The 19,917-nt window shown below is 47.3% G+C and overlaps 1 protein-coding gene across 5 annotated transcripts in view; it reads right to left on the minus strand.

Moving 5' to 3' along the window:
* Positions 1 to 420: 420 nt before the first annotated feature.
* Positions 421 to 19,917, minus strand: part of TENT5A (terminal nucleotidyltransferase 5A) — a 63,688-nt gene continuing 44,191 nt past the window's right edge. For 2 of the 5 annotated variants that reach the window (XM_075747571.1, XM_075747572.1), the window contains exons 5-6: positions 6,326 to 6,843; positions 421 to 5,328 (exon numbers count right to left, since the gene is read on the minus strand). In XM_075747571.1, coding sequence (XP_075603686.1) covers positions 4,549 to 5,328; positions 6,326 to 6,760 — 1,215 coding nt within the window. In that variant the 5' untranslated portion in view covers positions 6,761 to 6,843 and the 3' untranslated portion in view covers positions 421 to 4,548. Of the gene's footprint in view, positions 5,329 to 6,325; positions 6,844 to 6,979; positions 7,283 to 7,770; positions 7,903 to 19,917 lie in introns of those variants that run through there. The other 3 variants (XM_075747574.1, XM_075747573.1, XM_075747575.1) reach the window with 3 other exon arrangements.

The raw sequence follows: 19,917 nt of genomic DNA on the forward strand, positions 1-19,917 counted from the left end.
ATCTCGAGGGCATCAAGACCCTCACGTTACTGCCAACGCGGTGGTTCTCGATGCACAAGTCATGGGCATCGCAAAAAGATCCCAGTTCCAGGATCTAAATTGGGAAGGCAGCAAGAGCACGGGGCTGCTGCGGCGCCGTTTCGGTTTTCGGATTTCGGACCACGTGCAGAGCCCGACCAGCGCTAGGGCGAGTATTTTTGGCACTGGCTGGGGAGGCTCCTCTGCAGCAGAGTGCAGCCAGTCAAAGTTGGCTGGCACGAGGCAGGGCTTTTCAAAACGTCGTGTGCTCCAATCGGAAAGCGGCCGAACGCTGCTCTTCTCAGAAAAGTGCTGCCCTTGTCCTTTTCTAATGAAAGCGAACTTGGTATTCAGTAGGAGCAGGCCAGAGCTATTTCAGACATGGAAGACAGCAGACACAAATCAATAGAAAAAAATAACTTCTTTTTATTTACAAAAAAAATCCAAATATTGGATGCTGTAAACAAAATTCACAATCTGTTCCCTCTAGAGTCTGTTTTCCATCAGCTCTTTTTCTATCTGTGACAAAGCCTATAGTCAAAATGTTCCAAAAGAGCAATCCAAGGAGCAGTTTGCTGCAACGGGATGCCTTGCAGAGAAGGCAACAGTTGTAAGGAAATCTGAGGGAAAGCAAATCTGCACAGACTCCTACAGACTGCAGGAGCCTGCAGTGCTTTAGCCAAGCTGTCTTGAAATTTGCAGGCTTTTTTTTTTTTTACTATTTATTTTGTTAGCAAACCATTATTACAACAGCAAAACAGTACACTGATTTTCTTTGTTGCAAGGGAAACTCTCTGCATAAAGAAAACCATACAAAAGAATATATTCAAATAGGAGCTGAATATGCAATTACAGTTTTTCCTTTTCTGTGCAGTTTTATCTAACAAACACACTTCATTTTCTCAATTAAAAAAAAGCTTTTTTTTGAACTGGTGGGAGCTTCTGACATGATGCAAACCAAGCATTTAATAAGAGGTGTTTAGAAGATTTGTGTGAAGGCCTTTGTGCAAGATAAAAAATAATTTAAGTGCAATAAGAGAAACTAGAAAAATATCGTCTTTTTGGTCTTCTAATTGCCCTTCTATTTTTAGAAGAAATGTTCTTGCATTTGGGAGGACAGCTACATTTAAGGAAGAAAAAAAAAAATAATCCCATTTCAAAGCTCTCAGTTGTTTCACTGTTGCTACATTTAACCAAGTTTAGCGCCCTGTTGGTTAGCAGTAAATTCAGCTGTGGCACAAACAGTTTTACTGTAATCAGGTCAATGTTTTTAATCAGTTCAACTCTTTAAAAGGGGCACTGTCTCTTGTAGCACCAGTTCTAACCTTACATCTGATTGGATGGGAAAAATGAAGTCTACAAAGCAAGAACGCGGTCGTTAACTTTAAAAGTACCAGTGTGCTGAAGAGGAGGGGAAAAGCAGTTTAAAAAAAGTCAGACTTTATGGAGGGGAAGGTGTGCAAACCGCAGAAATAAACCAGCTTTGAAAAGGGGTTCTTATTTTACTCTTGGCCTGAACTCATGCCTTCTTCCCACCTCTAACACCAGGCACCTTTTAAGCTACCAGTCACAGATAAAACAAAGCTCCATCAGTTCCACCACTTGATCATTAACATATGCAAAACAGATCCAGAATACCTATATAATATATATAAAAACATATTATATATGTATCAAAATGCAAACGCTGAAAGGTGCAGTTTAGCTCAGAGCCCTGCTGCATGCACTAATAAGGTAACTAGCTGCTGTCAATCATAAAAAAAAAACAAACAACACAATAAAATTTGAGCTGAGAGGAAGTAAATCAAAACTTTCTTTCAAGCAATGGAAAAAAAAAAAAAGGTCCTTCAAAGTAAAAATACATCGTGTCTTGTACTATCAACGTTCTGCGGTTGTGGCACAGCTATAGATTCTCAAACCCTTTTAAAAAGCGGATGACTCATTTATTTGCTGCAAATAGTTGTGGCAGAGAAGACATACCACATTACCAGCTGATCCTATTTCCCCAGCCCTCCCCGTAGCTTCCGCTAGCAAACCCTCCCAGGAGCTGAGGGCCAGGGGAAATAGCCAGGAAGATCCCCCCGGCCCCTCCGGGAGGGCTGCGGGCACCTCGGGGCACCGGGGGACGAGAAGCCGCCGGCGGAGGCTGCAGCCAGCGCTGGAGGAAGGGAAGGTGGGGACGAGGTCTGCGAGTCAACGCCGGGAACGGCAATGAACCAGCTTTTACGTTTCCTGAAGGGCTCTGCAGGGAAGGTGCTTCAGTAAACAAATCGGGTTCCTGTTAAATCGCCTCCAGAGCGAAAAGTACAAAGCGCGACAGAAATAGATGTACCTTACTCGCTCCGCAGGGAAAACACACTGCCAGGACAGGACACGAGTCCTCTCCCTCTCCCCTGCCCCTGCCTCCTCCAGCAACCCGGCACTGGGAGTTTTCGTTCAAAAGCCTGAATTCCCTTTTCTTTTTTTTTTTTCTTTTTTTTTTTTTCTCCTCCATAAGAAAAAAGCAAAATATTAGAGTCAAGTGTCACTTAGTCATTAGGTTTTCAAAGCCCGACAAAGAATTTAACACCTTCAGAGATGGCACTGAAGTGAAAACAACAGCGGAGGTTGGTTTTTTTTTTTTTTCCCCCCTGCTGGTCTTTTGGGAGAGGAAATGAAAGTGAATAGTTATTGTTCCAATGTAAAGTGATTCCATTTAAATAAAGTACAGTACTGAAATTGTAAATGCAGTGTGACAACCAGATCAAAGATGTTTAATATTTGCATAAAAATATATATATATAATATATATATAAAATATAATTTTAAGCAATCGTGCAACACTCTTAAAAAGGGTTCATTTCACATTTGCTAAATTCTAGTGGTCCTGGAATGCATAATGCATTCTATTAAAAATACTCCTTTAAATATTAACAATTAGTGTTCAAATCACCAACTAATACAATATTCTTTAGCTGTCAGGGGGTTTAAATAAACCTATCTTTGATCCACGTTCCACTGAATTACACATCATGGAGGTATGCAGTCACAACATTAGTGGGTTAAATGTCAAAATGGCATTACAGTACAAAATAGTTTAAAAAAAATCAGCTAGTCATATGTTTCTCCATCTGTGGAATTATTATGGCTCACAAGCAACCCACTGAATTACTGTAATCCTTGTTCTTGCAACCAAAGACATTATCTGAATCCCACCTTAATCCTGACTGGTTCATTTACTCCAAATTTCTCAGGTGTGGGTTAAAAATTCACTGCAAGGTGCCCACTGTCCTATGACATCCTGTTGCAAACTGGAAAACACATAGTACTTTATTTAAACATTCCTTATTTGCTACATTTTCCTAGACCACATTAATGTATATTGTGTGTGTATATATATAGATATACACCTATAACATGTACATATATACACACACAAACATATATACACACATACACACACGTACCTAGGATAATAGCACACCGACATAACATTAACTCTATACAGATATTTGCCAAGGAAAAAAATAGGGCATTTCCTCCACCACTTATTCACAAGCTTATGGTTTTTTTTTTGTTGTTTTTAATCCTTGTGTCCCTGATAAAACAAAATGCATGGTTAAACCACAAAACTATATTTTTTTTCTCACTTCAAATTTTATGAAGGCATCAGGCACTTTTGATTACTGTTGGTGTGTACAAATATAGCAACATCTTTCTTTTCTTTTATATATATATATATATATATACTGTATCTTCTTTGCTTGGATAACTTATTTGTGAAATCTTTGGTCCTTGAGTATATTCTGTTTGCCACAGCTGGTTGTCCTGCATTCTCACATTTTTAAAATGTGAGGCATGCACACAGCTGGAAATGATGGACTTTGTCATCGTACGTGTTTCTGTTTTGTAACTGTACCAATCCACTACTGTTCATTTGGAGCAAGCTGTTTCTGGTAAAGCGTTCTAGTCAAGCAAGCTATACATTCTATACCGTCAATCCATAGTCGGCACTTGCTGCAAGCCCCAAATGCAGTAATTCCAATATACATTTTTATTCAGCTTATCTCTGCTTTATGCCTCTAACTTTTAATTCCTGAATATATATAGAATTGTTTTTTGTGAATTTTTTTCTTTTTGTTGTTTTTTTTTTTTTGTTTTGTTTCTTTCATATTCTCCCTTTTGCAGATCCCATTCTAGAGTAAGAATAAAAATAAAAGAAAATAAGGCTTTCCCACCTTCTCTATGCCAAAGCTATGGGAGCAGATATTGCCAACCCATATTGTCATCAAGCATTCCTCCCTCACTTATTTCAGGGGAAGCTGGTTGCTTTTAATGACAGGCCTCTTGTGCTCTGGGGTAGGATCCAATTATTTTGGGGTTCTTTCTTGATCGTGCTCCCATTATTTATTAGAAGAACCACAAGCTTTTCCCAAGCTTGAAAACTAGAGCAGATCATCATTGCACAAAACACCCCATTTCAAAGGGACGCGTCGCCCCTTCCTACATCTTAGAAAACGTTCTCCCCACCGGGGCTACTAATTTCGGTCCTTAATTACAGGGCAGCCAAGTCGAGTATGTGTGCTGCTGGCAAGGGAACACCGTCTGAACCTGGGCAATATAGTAATTGCTGAAGTTGGCATCTGCTACGTATGGGGCTGGCTGGTAATAGCAGGTGACATTGGCCACATTGGGGATGATATTTTGCTCGGCTAGGACCCGGATGGCCAGCATGGTGATCAGATTCAGAGTCTGTCTCCTCTCATGTCCCATCAGGCACACTGTGCTTTCATTCACCACACCGTGAAGGGTCATGAGATAGTCATACTTGCGGTCCTCTAATCCCACAAAGTGGTTCTGCAAGTAGGACTCCAGCTTTCTCTGCTGTTCTCCAATGTCTGAGAAGTCAATGAAAAACCTCGAACACATGTATCTCTGCAGGGACTTAATCTCGGATTCGGAGGCAGCCCTAAAGCCCCTTACCAAAAGGTTGCAGTACTTCAGAAGACCACCTCCTCTGATTTCTTCTGGGTTTCTGGTGGCAATTATCTTGTTGCAGAGGTGATCAAAGGCTTCCTGGAAATCCCCATAGACGCTCTCACCGATGATAGTCGGGTGAAAAGTTTCAGTCATCGGATTCTCTGAGCACTCATAAAAAAGCAGCAGGGAGTCCAGCTTGATTTGAAAGGAATCGACACTGAATTCAAACTGCCGCCTCAGAGAGTCCACAAATTTCAGCTCCACATTTTTGCCACTGTTGTTGGACAGGGAAATGAGACTCCATCGGTCTGAATCATTGCATACTTTTACCATTTTCTGCACATAAGCCTCCTATAATCGGAAAGACAAAATGAGCAGATGAAGACATAGATGCAAAAAATTGCCCCTTCGCTGCATTGGTTTGCACACCACCCCCCCCTCCACCCCATTCTTGCATTTCATAAAAGATTTCACGGAGCCTGCAGATCCAAACCAGAGAAGAAATGCTTAATGTGAGAGCTTGGAGCGCTGTCATTGCAAGGGGATGATAGAGGACGGTGTTCTGCTGGGACTGTGTCGTGCAAGGGAAACATATGGCAACACTGCTTCTTTCAATCGCTTCTAAATACATCTACACATGAAGCCCATGGCACACATGCCAAATATCCATGCACCCGCACACAAAAGGTCACTGCTGCAATCAGATAAGTACTCTTTTTTTATCGGTTTCCACTTCTCTCTCTCCTCCCCACAAAAAAACCAAACTTACAGAGTGTTCACTCCCCTCAATCCTGCTCTTTCAGTGCAGGTTCCACAAATCTGCCCCATATTCCAAAAAATCTCTCTAAAAAATCTCCTAGGCATTTGGCATTCAGCCTAATTAACTTGAGCCAAGTGTCTCAGCACAAAAGAAAGCATGCCTTGCAGACGGTGTTTCCTTCTCGCAGATATTAAAGCCACCTAAGCTCTCCCCCGCCCCTCCAGCCACCCCGGGAACCGGGTCTGGCATCCAAGCTGCCGCAGAGCCGGGCCGGGAGATTTGCAGCGCCTTGCACAAACACACACGCCCCAGGTAAATCAATGCTCCCAGCAAATCCAACGAGAGAGAGGGAGGAAAGACTAATTAATCCCGAGGAGCCCCGGCCAGGACGCTTTACCGCAAACTCCTCCTCGGTTACAAGGCGGGGGGGGGGGGGCAACCACTCATGGTCCCTGTGGGTCTCGGGGTGTGGAGGGGAGCCGCGTCCCTCAGTGCACCCTCCATCCCCGGAGGGGACGGTGCCCCGTTCCCCGCAGGCAGGCGCTTACACCTGCCCGCCCTGGGCGCCCGGGCACAGGGCAGGTTTACCTTGAGGGTGAGCGGCGTGATCTTCTCCTTGTTCACCCCCTCGGGTAAGAAATCCAAGAGGCAGTCCAAGACCACGTCCTTCACAGTCTGAAACTCTGCTTCCCCTTTGAGGTCGGCGCAGAAGATGAGGTCCAAGTCCTTGTAGCCCAGGCCGCTGTCCTGGTGCAGGACGTGGCTGGCGGCCGAGCCGTTGAGTCGCACGTCCCGCAGGCCGATGCCCTTCTCCTCCAGCCGGCTCCGCACCACCTTGACGATCTGGCGGGGCTGCATGGCCAGAGTGGGGAAGTTGCCGCGGCCGTGGATGGGGATGGTCTCGCTGAGGATGCGGTCCAGTCGCTGCACTTGCTCCCAGCTCAGCACGTTGCAGTGCGCGTTCTCGCAGCCGCCCGCGTAACTCCCGCCGGGGCTGCCGCCGGCCTTCTCATCGTCTGCCATGGTGCGCGGCCGCCGCCTCCCCGGGCTGGATGGCACCGCTCCGGGCTCCTCACTGCCCCCCCGGGGCCCCTCTCCCTCCGCGCCTAGCAAAAGAGGAGGAAAAGCGAACGGTCAGCAGCGGCGCGCACCCGGCGCCGGAGCTCCGCTCCCCCTGCAGCCGCCCCGCACCGCCGGACGGCGCCCACCGCCCCTTCCAGCGGGAAAGAGGGGGAGACACACCTATTGAGTAAATTAAAAAACAAAAAAGGGGGGGGGGGGGCAGTGAGAGCAAAAAGCCCCCCGGAGCCAGGCGGTGCTGCAGGGCTGGGGAAAGCGCCCGACCTGCAGAGCCGCCGCCTGCGCCGCTCTCCGCGCCGCCGCCGGGGCAGAGGCCGCCCCGCACCGCCCGCCGCCCCACTCGCTGTCGCCGCGGGCTGCCGCCGTCTCCGGAGCTTTCGTAGTTCTGCCCGGGAAAGGTCCCCAGTAGTTTTTATACGGGGTTTCTCCGCTCTTCCGGGGCTCCGAGTCACGGCGCCCGCGTCCCGCCCCCTCCATCTGCATGGCCGGCCTCGGCGGTGCCCCCGGCACGCCCACGCCCTGCGCACCCACAGGCCGCCCCGCCGGCTCCCCGCCGCCGCGCCACGGCAAAGCACGGCACGGCACGGCACGGCACGGCACGGTGTAGCCCGCCCCTCCGCGCCGGCGGAGCGCCCAGCGCGGCACAGCGCGGCCGCCCCGCCCCACGCGCGGCCCCGCTGGAAAACCCGCGCAGCGCAGCCTCCCCCCGCACGGCTTTGGCCGCTCGCCGAGGGGAGAGGCAACAAGTGCAACCCCCCCCTCCCTGCACCCGCGGCGGGTGCGGGCCCCCCCCCCCCGGCTCCTGCCGTGCCAAGATGCGCGCCCGGAGGCACCCAGCTCCGCGCTGCCATTCATTCCCTTTTTCTTCCCTGCCTTTTTTTTTACCACTCGCCTCACCCCCCCCCCCCCCCCCCGACATTCCCGGTCATCCCAGGCACAGCCAAACTTCATACCAGAGCGCCGGAATTTGGCAAGGGCCCCGCTCCGAGCAGATGCCGAGGATCCCGGACCGTGTGGTTTGAGCTGCTCAGCTCCTGACCGAGATTTTCAAAGCCGCCTGCGGCAGCGCAGGGGCACCACGACGTGCCTGCCCGTCCCTCTTTCCCTCCCTCTTTCCCTGCCTCCCTCCTCGCCGGCGAGGGGGGGGAAAAAGAAATCCCGAAGAGCACGAATGAGGCAGTGCCTTCCAGGGGACCATCCTGCCTATGAAGTACAACTTCGGTAACTGCGGAGCGGCAAAAATAACATGTATAATATAGACATATTATATAAACATATACATTATAATTACATTTTAATTTTTTTAATGTTTAATGACAATGGCTGTATCTGCTTGTTTTTCACCTGTTAAAGTACCAAATAGACGTATAAACATTATTTAAAACAGACGAAGCGCAGCCCCCCCCCCCCCCCGTATGCCGCAGAATCCCCGTACTCCAGGACGGGCGGGCACAGCGGGAAGGGTTCCCCGCCGCCCCGGTGCGCATCCCGCGCAGCGCCGGGCTGCAAAGAGCAAGTTGCGCGCAGATAAGGGGGGGGGGGGGGGCAGACGGAGCGACGGTCGGCGTTGCGTCACCGCTCGAAGCTTTATGACGCGCGGCGGGAGGAGCCAACGGGGGCGCACAGCGGCATGACGCGCAGCTTCCTCAACTGGGCTCTTCGCCAAAGGCGGGGGGGGGGACGGACGGACGACGGTGTATGAAGGATCTCGACGGAGTTTGTCGCCCCCTCCCCCATTTTTAGCAACCTCCCCTATTACCTCCCGCCGTAGGATGGGGCTGGGGGGGAGGCTCTGCCCCGCCCGGCACGGGGAAATCCCTGACCCAGGCGACCTGGCACGGTTTATTCTCCCACCTTCCGCCCCCCCTCCCCCCCCCCCAAAAAAAAAGCCAAACCAACCCTGGGGTCCCGCAGTTGCGCTCGGTGCCCCCCCCCCGTCGGGGCGCAGGGCGGGTCAGGCGGGGAAGCCCCCCCCGCCCCCCCCCGCCCCCGCCGCTGGTCGCAGTCGTGTAGCAAGGGCGCCCCCTGCCGGGCGCCGGGCGCGCTCCCGTGGCGGGGCGGGGGGGGGCACAAACGGCCGTGCGGCGTGGGGCCGGGCCGGTACTTCGCTTGATGGTGACGGGTGGGGGGGGTCTTTTTTTTTTTTTTTGAGGGCGGGGGGAGGTTAAGCTTTGACTGACCGCCCAAAATTCCGTTACTTCGTTATTACAGTATAACGCCGGGGCAGGAGCACGGGTTGGCCCCAGCTGCTCGGCAGCCCTGCGGGACAAGGAGCGGGGGTGACTTCACCCTGTGCCTCCCTCGCGAAACAAACACCTCCATCCCACCCCGTGTGCCACTCGCGGGGTGCCCACGCGTGTGATGGCCGGGTGAGCCTGAGCGTACCTGCTGGAAAGGCGACCCAGCTGGCCAGGAAAAAAGGGTTCGTAGAGTTCTGTGCCGATGCATTTATTAAAAAAAAAAAAAAAAAAAAAAGCAGGAAGCTTCTAAAGTCTGACTGTGCACATGTGAATGCTGCTTGAAAGCAGAAGCAGAGTATCGTGCCTCCGCCGGCATGGGTTTGCCAGCTTATTCCTTTATTTAAAGTAAATATTCAGACCAAAAGGTGCAGCAGCTGGTCTGCGAAGGGAGCCTGCTGCCTGCTGCTGAGGGGCCTGAGCAACTGCCCGCCGCTGCTCGGCACAGGGAGCCCCAACTCTCCACCTGGATAGGGGAGCAGCATCTCCTCAAACCGGCCACGCATCCCATCCCGAGAGGACGGTGCCATGCGGTGCCCATCTCCCTGCGGGGCAGAGCCGGTGCCCGAGGCTCCCCGGGCTGAGCAGGGTCGGGGCTGAGGGCAGGGGGCTCACGGGGGTCTCGCCGTGGGGGGGGGGACTGCCTGCCTGCAACGCTGAGGCATCGCTGCCCTCAATGCACATTTAGGAAACTCGGGGAGGTTAAAACACAACCAAGCTGAGCAACTCCCATTCCCAGTCTTGCTTCACTCACATGAACCACAGCTCCCTAGGGCACATGATTTAATCTTTCAAAGGGAAAATCTACTTCCTTATTTATAAGCAAATTATCAATATCACTGCAGCCAGCTCATTGATTTCTAGAACAAGGGTGAAGATCGGACCTGCTGGCTTATCCCATATTAAGCTACACCATCCCCAAGAAACTGAGAAAACCCTGGCTAGAAGTAGCCAACATTTTGTTTAACTTGTGTTTTTCAGCATGTTGCAATGAAATTTTATCAGGATTTCAGATACTGCAGAATGTATTGGTGCATTTACTCTGGCCAGTAGGATTTAATGCTATTTTACATGCATCTTGTTTCGTTTCCCCATGAACTGTGATTTTTAACCTCTCCTAAGTTGTTATTACTTGCACACTTAAGAAGAAAAATGGGAAGAAGTTCAATCTGGAGAACACTGATCAGCTCACGAGAAGGTGAATGAGGTTCGGAAGGAAGGCATTTACACTGCAGGGCTTTGCTAAAGGAGCCAGGCCAGCCAAACCTTGCCCTCAGCTCACCGTCCCTTTCTCAGTGTAAGCACCTGCAAATCCCCTCCCACTCACCTGAAAGAAGAGGGGAAATTGTTTCCAGTCAGAATCATTGCATTTACACTTTCTCAGTTCAGAAAGGTAGACAGGATATTAATCATCAACACTCTTTGGATAAATTAAGAATGATTTGCATCGATATGCAATCTTCTCTTACCTTAATTAATGGACACTAGGTAGAGGGTGCAATTTTTTATATAAACTGTCTAAATATGGGGGAAATAGAACTTTATTAGTGCAGTGCTTTATCTAGCATACATGTGTCCTCTGTATTTGTTGCTCTTCTGCCCTACTCAAATGTGAAAGCTGACATTGCTTTGAATCAGTAGAAATCATTAAGAACTGTAGAAAGAAATTGAATTAGGGTGAATTACACTGCGAGAAATTCAGAAATATTTGCATGAGTTACAGAGATCATTCTAATTATGACTGATACTGGTAATGCTGCTGCTAATAGAAGCATTAATTCAGCTCATGAACATGCTCTGTCCCTTAATGACAAATACATATATTTGGAAGGAAAAGTTGGGGGTTTTTAACTTGTCAATGTGAGCAGTAATTCTTTGACAGAATTTTGATCGTATTACTCACACAGGTTGTTTGTACTGCTCAAGCAATTAATAGGAGCGCGAGATGCGCAATGCGAATCTGAGAGTCTTTCTGTATGTTTGCCCAATATTGTTCAATTAGTCCCTTCACCTCACCCCTACTCTCAGTCCTGCTCTAGAACAAATGAAGATGAATAGCAATAAAAGTGCTTCTGTATGCATTTATGTATATTTGTCTAATAAAGTCCTTGGTGTGAGCTGTTCATTCAGCTCGGCCGCATAGCAGAGAGCGCACTCTCTGCGTGAATTATGCTGAATTTAAGAATTGTCAGTATTTTCTTGACTGAACTACACGTACCTTGACTGTAATGTCATTCTGCCTCCCTTGTGTCCATGACATGGTGCCTAGAACAGGAACGTGCTCTCTTTTGCAGAGAACAAAAGCAAAAAACCTGTGACTCTTTAGCTCTGTCTACGCTAAGAATTGGTGCCCATTTGGTGCCCAGCTGAAGCAAAACTTCCAGTTTAGTTTCTTTTCCAAGAGGAATCAAGTTTGTGTGCCACAGCTGCTCTGCCAACCCAGCCAACGTGTGGTACCTCTGGACAATCAGAGGATTCACTTCTGAGCAGCAGTGCTACTTCAGTCCAAAAGCTAGTGTTGACTCAGCCAGAGGCGTTTGGTTTTGTTAAAAACATAATAAACATCAATGCCGCTATCATCGCTAGGTATTAAAAGCAGCAGCCTTCTGTCTCGGAATGACTTGGCAGAAACCAAGAAGTCTAGGAGGGGTCTAGGAAGTCTAAAAAACTCCTTCAGAAGAAATTTGGAAAAAAGATACAGCACAATTTTATCACAATTGTGTCATGAAAAGTTTAGTAATATCATTTCTCCTCTCTTCCATTTCTTTCTAATCCTGCTATTAAGAGGATTAGAAATTAGGATTACTATTTCACAGAGAGAAATGGCAGGTACCACCTTGGTGGTTTTACCTTTTTCCTCTTGACAATGTTAAAAATGAAACTAGATGTTCAATATACTAAAAAAAACCAATAGGCTGTAGCAAGACGGACATCAAGGGCACCACTTCCAGGTGGCTGGATGCGCAGCGTACCAAGCCCGGAGGAACAGGCTGGGCGAGGGGAGCTCCGGGGCCCTCTCGGCAGTCCCGGCCGCAATGGGAGTGCTGGCGACCGCGCTGGAGGACGGCAGCCCCTCATCCTCCCACCTCTGGCAGAGCAGCTCTCTCCTTCTCTGCTTAAAAATGCCTTAGTGTGGCTGGCTTGGCCTATTCTCATACAGAGTCCAAGGGAAACTAAAACATTAAAAATGAGATCTTGACCTAATTTTTTGTTCTCTGCCTGCTAGAGATGGAAAGACACCGCTGGGCAGCAATCACCGGAAAACTTCTTTATATTATTCACTGTGTTGCTACACAATTATCTTGCTGGAAACAGCAGTTATATGACTGAAGAATATTCCTAGCTGTTCTCCACCCAGATAGCACATGAATGTATCAGCTTGTCTCCAGATTCTGGAGAATTTAGGCCGTTTTGCTCTTTTGCCCTCCACGTCACCTCGTGCACAGCTGCTGGCAGCTGCTTTGGGCAGCCGATGGCTCCGTCCCGCTCCTCGCCCCCCCCCCCCCCCCCCGCTGCCACAGCTGGGCGACCCGCGGTGCGCTGGGTGTGTTATGGCAGACCCTTCTCTGTGGGGTGCTACCCCCGGCCAGAGAGCGGGGAGATGCCGGAGGAGGCATCAGCCAACAGGACAGAAGTTCAGAGAAGGCTGGACTTGGATGGGAAACGCTGTGAATTAATATAGTGTCATCACTCAGATTCAAACACAGCCCAACCTCACCCTTGCACGCACGCGTGTACACGCATATACACATCCCAAAACCTGAGTTTCATGAAAACAGCCCACGGTAAATGGAGACTCGCTGGAAGTAACTGTGAGCACCAAAATGACTAGTATTGCTATAGACAATAGCACAAACCAAAGTACCTTCAAAATCAACTCTAAGACCTTGTCTATTCCAGACATACTTGCAATCCTTTCCAAATCTTGATTCATTCATATCTTTCCTTGGAACTAGTCTGGGCAAAGTTTGAACTTGGGTGTGGAAGCAGAGCTCAAAGGCTGGTTTTGTTGGGTTTTTTTGAGCTTGTTTCTTTTTTTCCCACAAGAGTACTCAAGCCTGATTTTAAAACTGTTTTCAAAGACCTTGTCTTTCTCTTGCATACATGCACAAAGTAGTTTTCTGATACCTTGATATTCTATAGTTGACACTGATGTATTTCCAAAATTTACTTCCTTGCTTGACCCTATCAAAAATTATTACATTTGGTGATGGAATAGTCTATACTAGGAATTAGTACTGGAATTAGCATTGACTGCTGGAGTAGTCAATACTAAAGTTCTTTGAATAAAATGAAAATCGAAGATATCTAGAAAATTATCTTTCAAAGATAAATAAAAGAAATCTTTGTGCCTTCAAAATACTACTGTTCTATTAGTTTTATTTTCCTTCTGCCAGTTTTTACTGGAAAGATGTTTTACTCATCCTGGGAAAAATGTCAACATTTGGACTAAATGCTCTGTTGTTTTGAAAAGGTACAGTCTAAAGTAGTTCAAATTATCAGAATTTTCTGACAAGCCTGCCAGTAGCTTTTTGCAATTCTGCAGAGAAAGTGTGTGTTAAATGAAATAGTGGCATCCAACGTGCACGTTGCTGCAACAACTACAGGCCAAATCAGAGATCAGGGCACCGAACGGTTCATCAACAGACATATCCCTGCCTCATCTGGGGAGTTCGTAGCCTAAATACACCAGTAAATAGTAATATCTTCCATTAGATAAACCCACCAGCATTTGCCCCCAGAGGAGGGAGTGTTAGGTCACCTCTTGAGTGGGATTTTTCAGAGCTGGGGCTGTAGGAGACGGATGCAGGAGACGGCAGAGGCACCAGCAAGCCTCTCCTCTCCTCCGTGCCAGGCCGGCAGCCATGCCACCCCGCGAGGCGCGGGACGGTGCGGTCCTGGCAAACCCCTCTTCCCTAGTTCACCTGCACAAAAAATAGCCGTGCTCTCAGATTCTGTTGTGGTTTAGCCTATATTGGCCCATGGGATCTAAATGCAATTAAAACAAACTATACACGATCCAGGTACTCATACAGCAGCCAAGAAGCCAAGAATAAGACAATTTTTTTTTTTAGGTTTTTTTCCCTGAAGAGGCCACATTTTTCATTGGTATGTAGGAGACTTTAAAGTTTCAGTCTTTCTAACCACATAGGAAAGGCAAACCCCCAATGTTTCATGACTCACGCATTCATACAATCCCAGTTGCTTATGACTGATAGGATTTTACCCCGATTTTACTTTTCCATGTTTTGTTTATCCTACAATGCATTAAGCTCATGTGGGAATACTCCGGTGGATTTCAGCATTCTGCCTTTTATTCAGGAGAGCTGGAGAAACTCATCATTTCAGATTTAAACAAGCTGTCCTGCTTTTGGAACAGTGAACTACAATGTGAAGATACACAACGTGAACTAACAGAAATTGGGTTACTGTTCGCTCAAACAGAATTGGTTGCAGGGATTCAAAGACATAATTTAGTTTCACCTACAACAAAACAAAAGCCATTTTACCAGGTACTTTCACTATGAAGACTACGACTCCTGATGGAGTCAGGGCATCTTTCAGTCTTGATTCAAGTCTATAAATGCTGGAAATTAACTGGATTACTACAGAAAATTTGTTCCGTTACCTAATCACCCTCACTGTTAAAAATGTGTATAATGTTCCTAGTTGGAGGGCATGTCTGCACAGAACGGGAGTGTTTGCACTGAATTTAGTAGCCGTACACTGAAATGACATGTATGTTCTGAGGATGCAATTCTTAGCAACTATCAAAAAGTGAGATATACACATTTGGTGCTCCTCCTGTTTAAAACTGCTTGTTGAAGTAATACGTACAAATGTCTGGGCAGAGGCACAGTGTAAATTCCTCAGCTGGCATCCCCCACTGCTTTGCATCTCACCCAAGACTATTGAAGATAGCGGGTTGCTGTGAAAGGTGGTTACCTAGCTCTGGCTGCTCCCAGGGAGGCAAAATCGGTTCATTTACAGCTGCGCATACATCAACAGCCGATATATAACCATTATACATACTAGAACAGATTTTGGTCATCTGTAGTTGTATAGGTGCTCTGGGCCTTTGGCCTAGAGGCAAAGAATCAAAGTGCCTTGAAGATGAAAGAATAAAACTCATCATTTTAGGGCTGTGCAAGTGGGGACACAATCAAAACTCGGTGCAGCAATGGACCAAAAGGATGTGAGAGCCCTCATCCAAGGAAGCAGAGAGTTGATAAGTACCACAGTCCATTTGTGAATATTAGGAGAGACGAATAGAGTTTCTGATGGCCCCAGTATGCCACCATTTGAAAATCACAGTTTGTGTCAGAAATCTTAGCAAGCAATAACTTTTCTGGTGTCCATGGGATGCCATCACGCTGGGCTGATGTGTACAGCTATCCCACCTGAATCCTGGTGTTGCCTTGGCATTTCCAAAATTGCAAGAAGTCAACAGGGATCTGTTCTTAATCTTAATCTGCTTTGTATGTTTCTCTGTCTCCAGCCAAACTGTCACCCAAAAAATCACAGGTCACCCCTTTCTTTTTTGTTTCCTTAATCCTTTTTTTTCCCTACTGCTGATCATTTCCTGCTGTCCGTGTACTAAGAATGGCAGCTGGAGCAAGAACCTGGTTCGGAACCGCGCTGCTGTCACAAACAAGAACGCAGTGATGTATTTTGCTAAAATGCCCACCCACACCACTACTTTTTTACTTCATGGATCTCCTTTTCCTGCATGGGAAACCCTGCTCCTCCACACCCTGCACTGCTTTGGTATGCGAGATTCAAAGAGTAAAACCCTGTCAGAGCAGAGTGTTTCGTCGGAGTACGGAGAAAAAAGGAACTAGGAAATTTATCAACTGCATTTCAAAGCAAAAGTAGGATATTTTGCAAAGAACCTTTTTTTTTTTTTTTTTTCCCAAGGTAGAAAGGAGGAGCATGTCATGAGCGCAAAAAAAGTAAGGCATTTTTTCCCATGCAAGATTTTTCTTCCAGGAACACAAAAATTATACAGATTGGTACCTGAAGCGGGTTATTATGTAGCAGTATGCCCTGCCTCCACCTCACTGGGAAGGGCAGAGAGCCACTTCTGATGAGGAGAAGACTTCAATCTGTGCTGCCACTGCTCTCACTGAGACCCAAACGGAACCAAATGCATCAAGGGCCATCGCCTCCCACAGCTGCAAGTTACCACCGGTCTTTGTGCGAAGTAAGGCAAGGGACCCTGGGGCTCCAGCCCGTCCTGAGCATCACTGGAGCGTCGCCAGCACTGCTGGAAGGGATGGGCAGCTGCACAGCACCAGTCACAACCCCGTTTTAGCTCAGAGCAAGCTACAAACTCTTGCTGTGCAGGGAGGGAAGTTGTTGCTTCCCTGAGGAGCAGTTGCCAGAGCACAACAATCTTCACTGAGCTCTGCCACTGAGGTATGGGTCTCGCTGCTTTTGAAGACCTTAGAAATCAGCAAGACCTGGGAGCTGGAAGCTTTTTCCTGACTGGGAAAGGGCCAGACCAGCTCCTGCTCCCAGCCCCTGCTGAGTTTGGAGCTCAGCTGCTGCCCCCCCTACTCGAGAGGCAGAAGCAGCCTCTTCTTCAGAGCAGCAGCTTCAGCTCAGTCCTGCTGAGCTCAGCAGTAGCCCAGATGAGCCCTGAACCGTAAGCTGGTTTTGTGCATGGATAAAAATAGTAAGGCACGAATAACATTAACACCGAAATAGGGGCAACTCGCATTTCTGTTCTTTTTTTACCTTGAAGCCCTCACAAGGCTAAAGGGGCAGAGACTAGAAGTCCAAGTACAAAAGCTCCCTTAGCCACAGCACTACATGGCCCTTTTAGCTCTCATTTGTTCTTGGACAGGCAAAGTTTCAGGTGGACTCTGCTAAGGAACAAGAAGAAGGCATCCCAGAGTGTAACCTCAGCCCACCACTAGGATTGTAGGAAGGAGTCGAACTGAGACTGGAGCCTTCCTTTCCAGCTCTGATGTTTATATGTTCCCCAACACAGTGGAAATCTTCTCAGACAGCTCATCTGAGCCAAAATGTGGAGAACAGTTTGTGAAATTTCATCCTTTTGAAATAGAGCCCTGAGCTTGTCTCCTCCTCATACCCAAACCTAATCTTATCGTGAGCAACAGCCTCAGCTGCCTCCCAGTCCAGACTTGGACCCCATCTCCTCATCAAGTCTTTCCCCGACATTAAGGAATTTGTGGTTGTACCACTCTGCAACTGAACGTGTTACAGTCCTGTCAGGTGACCTGGTAAATGAAATCAGAGTGAATGGCACACTAATATTATTAGTCCATTTCTTGTTCCTCTGCTGAGGACCAGTCTTGCTTTTCAAAATTAACCCCCAGAGGTTCTTATTTGCCAGCATAATATTTGTTTAATTTGCCACTGAATTCCAAATAATGCTTTCCCCAGGAGACCTGTTGTCCAAATGCAGAGCTTCAAAGAAAGATTTATATTCCACACGCCAAATACTGGTATCATTCCTACTAGAATATCAGAGGAAGGATTTTGGCTCTAGATATACAGAATGTTATGAAAAGACAATCTGTGCTTTTACACAGAAGGCCGCACAAACAACACTGGATTATTCCTTGAGGTGGTGTGCAGAAGTCCCCTATTCAAGAGGGTTGATTCCCCATCAGTCTCTTCCCAACGATCCCAGGGTATCATTTTGGTAGGAGCTGTGTGTCTCTGACCAGTCCACTGATAAGGCAACTTCTTATGAAAAAGCTTCCCATGCTAGGCATTGCTCCACCAGCCATCCAACATGGTATTTCAAAGCAAGGAAGGAGAGATGCATTATCCCTTTTTTGCCGATTACATCACACTGTGTGCCCACTTGAGGAGGGTAATACATGTCTATCTTTCTAGCATGGCAAGTATCCACCACATAATTTAAGACACTTTATTGCTTTGAAAAATTGCACCTTGATTGCTGCTAAGTAGCACATGCCCAATGAATGTTTTTGTTGCATGCATTCTTCCAGCATCTGTCTTAGATTATATCATCTCTGTAAGTAAACCAGTAATGTTTTAAAAGCAGCTGATCCCCTGCAGGCAAAGTGACTTTGTTGTCCTATTAATTGAAGTGTGCAGCTTTTCATCGCTCACTACCTTCTTCACCTAAATTTCAGTCTCACAGAAGCTTAGCATTTTATTACAAACCACACTCACCCCGGATGTGCCCAGAGACCAAACAAGCCCCGAGCCCTGCCACGCCAGCCCTGTGAAGGGGCAGGGGCACAGGCATCCCCCATCGCATCCCCACTGACCTCAGGGCAAGTCAAACAGAAAGCCTGATGCCAGGCAGCAGGGCAGGTGAGCAGGCAGAGGGAGAAGCTCAGGAGAGCGGGCTGACCAAAGAGGCGGTCTCCAGGAACAGAGGAAACCCAGATCTAACTGAGGAAAATGCCAAGGCCGTTTCTGCTTCGACGGCGGCTGCAACTGCTCTGCCAGCTTTAGTCTCTGGCTGCCTCCTCCTCCGTTTTCTCTCCCATGGGCGACGTGCCGGGGACTGGGAGGGAAGTGCCAGGAGGCTTCTCGCAGCACTTCCAGCAGCTACTCCGCTTAACGGTAGTCGCCTCTGATTGCTTATGTGCTCACGTACTAAAAGCACAGGATTATCACATGCCCTTTAAAACAGCACACCTGCCGAATGCACAAAACTAGGGATGAGCAAAACTGCTCTCCGCTAACGACAGCATGGAAGTGGTGGGTCAAAAAATAGCCTGGAAATTATTTCGCCATTTTGCCTCTAATAAACTGTAATCCCGAGCTGATTTGTTTTTAAGGAGTTCTGGCGTTGCTCCAAAGGGCTGCATTTTCCAGAGATGAGCTATCCATTTCCTCTGGTCTTTTTAACATGGCTGCAGCTGAACTTTTAAGCCAGATCATCCCAATTTGCTAGGCATGAGATTATTGCTGGTGTGTAAAATGAGGCAGAGAATTAAAAATAACCATGCCGGTAGATATGAAGTCAGTTGGTTTAAGGCTTAGTTAGAGGTTTATGTGTCATTCGTAAGTACTTGAGTTCCAGAATAGGCTGTTCAGTACGTCTGTGCTGTAGGGACCCACGCAGTACAGATCTGACTCCTTTGCTTTTCACAGGTCAGCTTAGGATATAGAAGCATGAAAAAACACCCAGGCACTCATTTTAGAACTGAATAGGTCAGTGCTTTAACTGCACGTGATGAAAGCCAGTAGTGTATTTGGATATACTTAGCTCAGCTTAGCTCAAAGTAATTGTATTGTGCACGTGTTGGGCTCTGTCATACAGTGCAGCACAGCAAACGCGTGGTCCACAAAGGCAGAAGTGATTGAATCCAGCTACGTAGAGAAGATGCAGGTGAAATTTCAAAAATCTAATCTCCTACTTATTTTTGTGAAATGCATTTTTTAAATGTGAGCATTTTTGGCTAAGGAATTAAGAAAGGAGAGATCTTTAATCAGCTGTCCAAGAGGAAGAAAGTAAAGTTCCAGGGTAAAAAAAAGAGCATGTTCTTCCTTCCAAAACTTGTAATTTTTAACATGAAAACAATTTCTCAAACTATTTCTTACTTTTTCCAGAATATATGTGATTCTTCCCTTTTATTGCTGGGCAAATGCCATACATTTAAGTGCAGTCTATAATCCTTCTGTACCTCCTAATGAGGATGACGTTTGCAGCTCTCACACCACAGGTCAGACAAAATACGGTCACACGACAGCAGAAGCTGTTCACGTAGCCTAAGCCCCTCCTATTCATCACCTCTTCTTCTTGTGTATGTGTGTTTATTTCTACATAAAGAAATGGGACTTTCTATGGTCTTTCAGTGTGAATTTAGTGCAGACAGAGATTTACTTCACGTATCTCTTGTGCTATTG

Source organism: Balearica regulorum, chromosome 3, assembly GCF_011004875.1.
Source record: "Balearica regulorum gibbericeps isolate bBalReg1 chromosome 3, bBalReg1.pri, whole genome shotgun sequence".
In the NCBI taxonomy this organism is placed as follows: Eukaryota; Metazoa; Chordata; class Aves; order Gruiformes; family Gruidae; genus Balearica; species Balearica regulorum.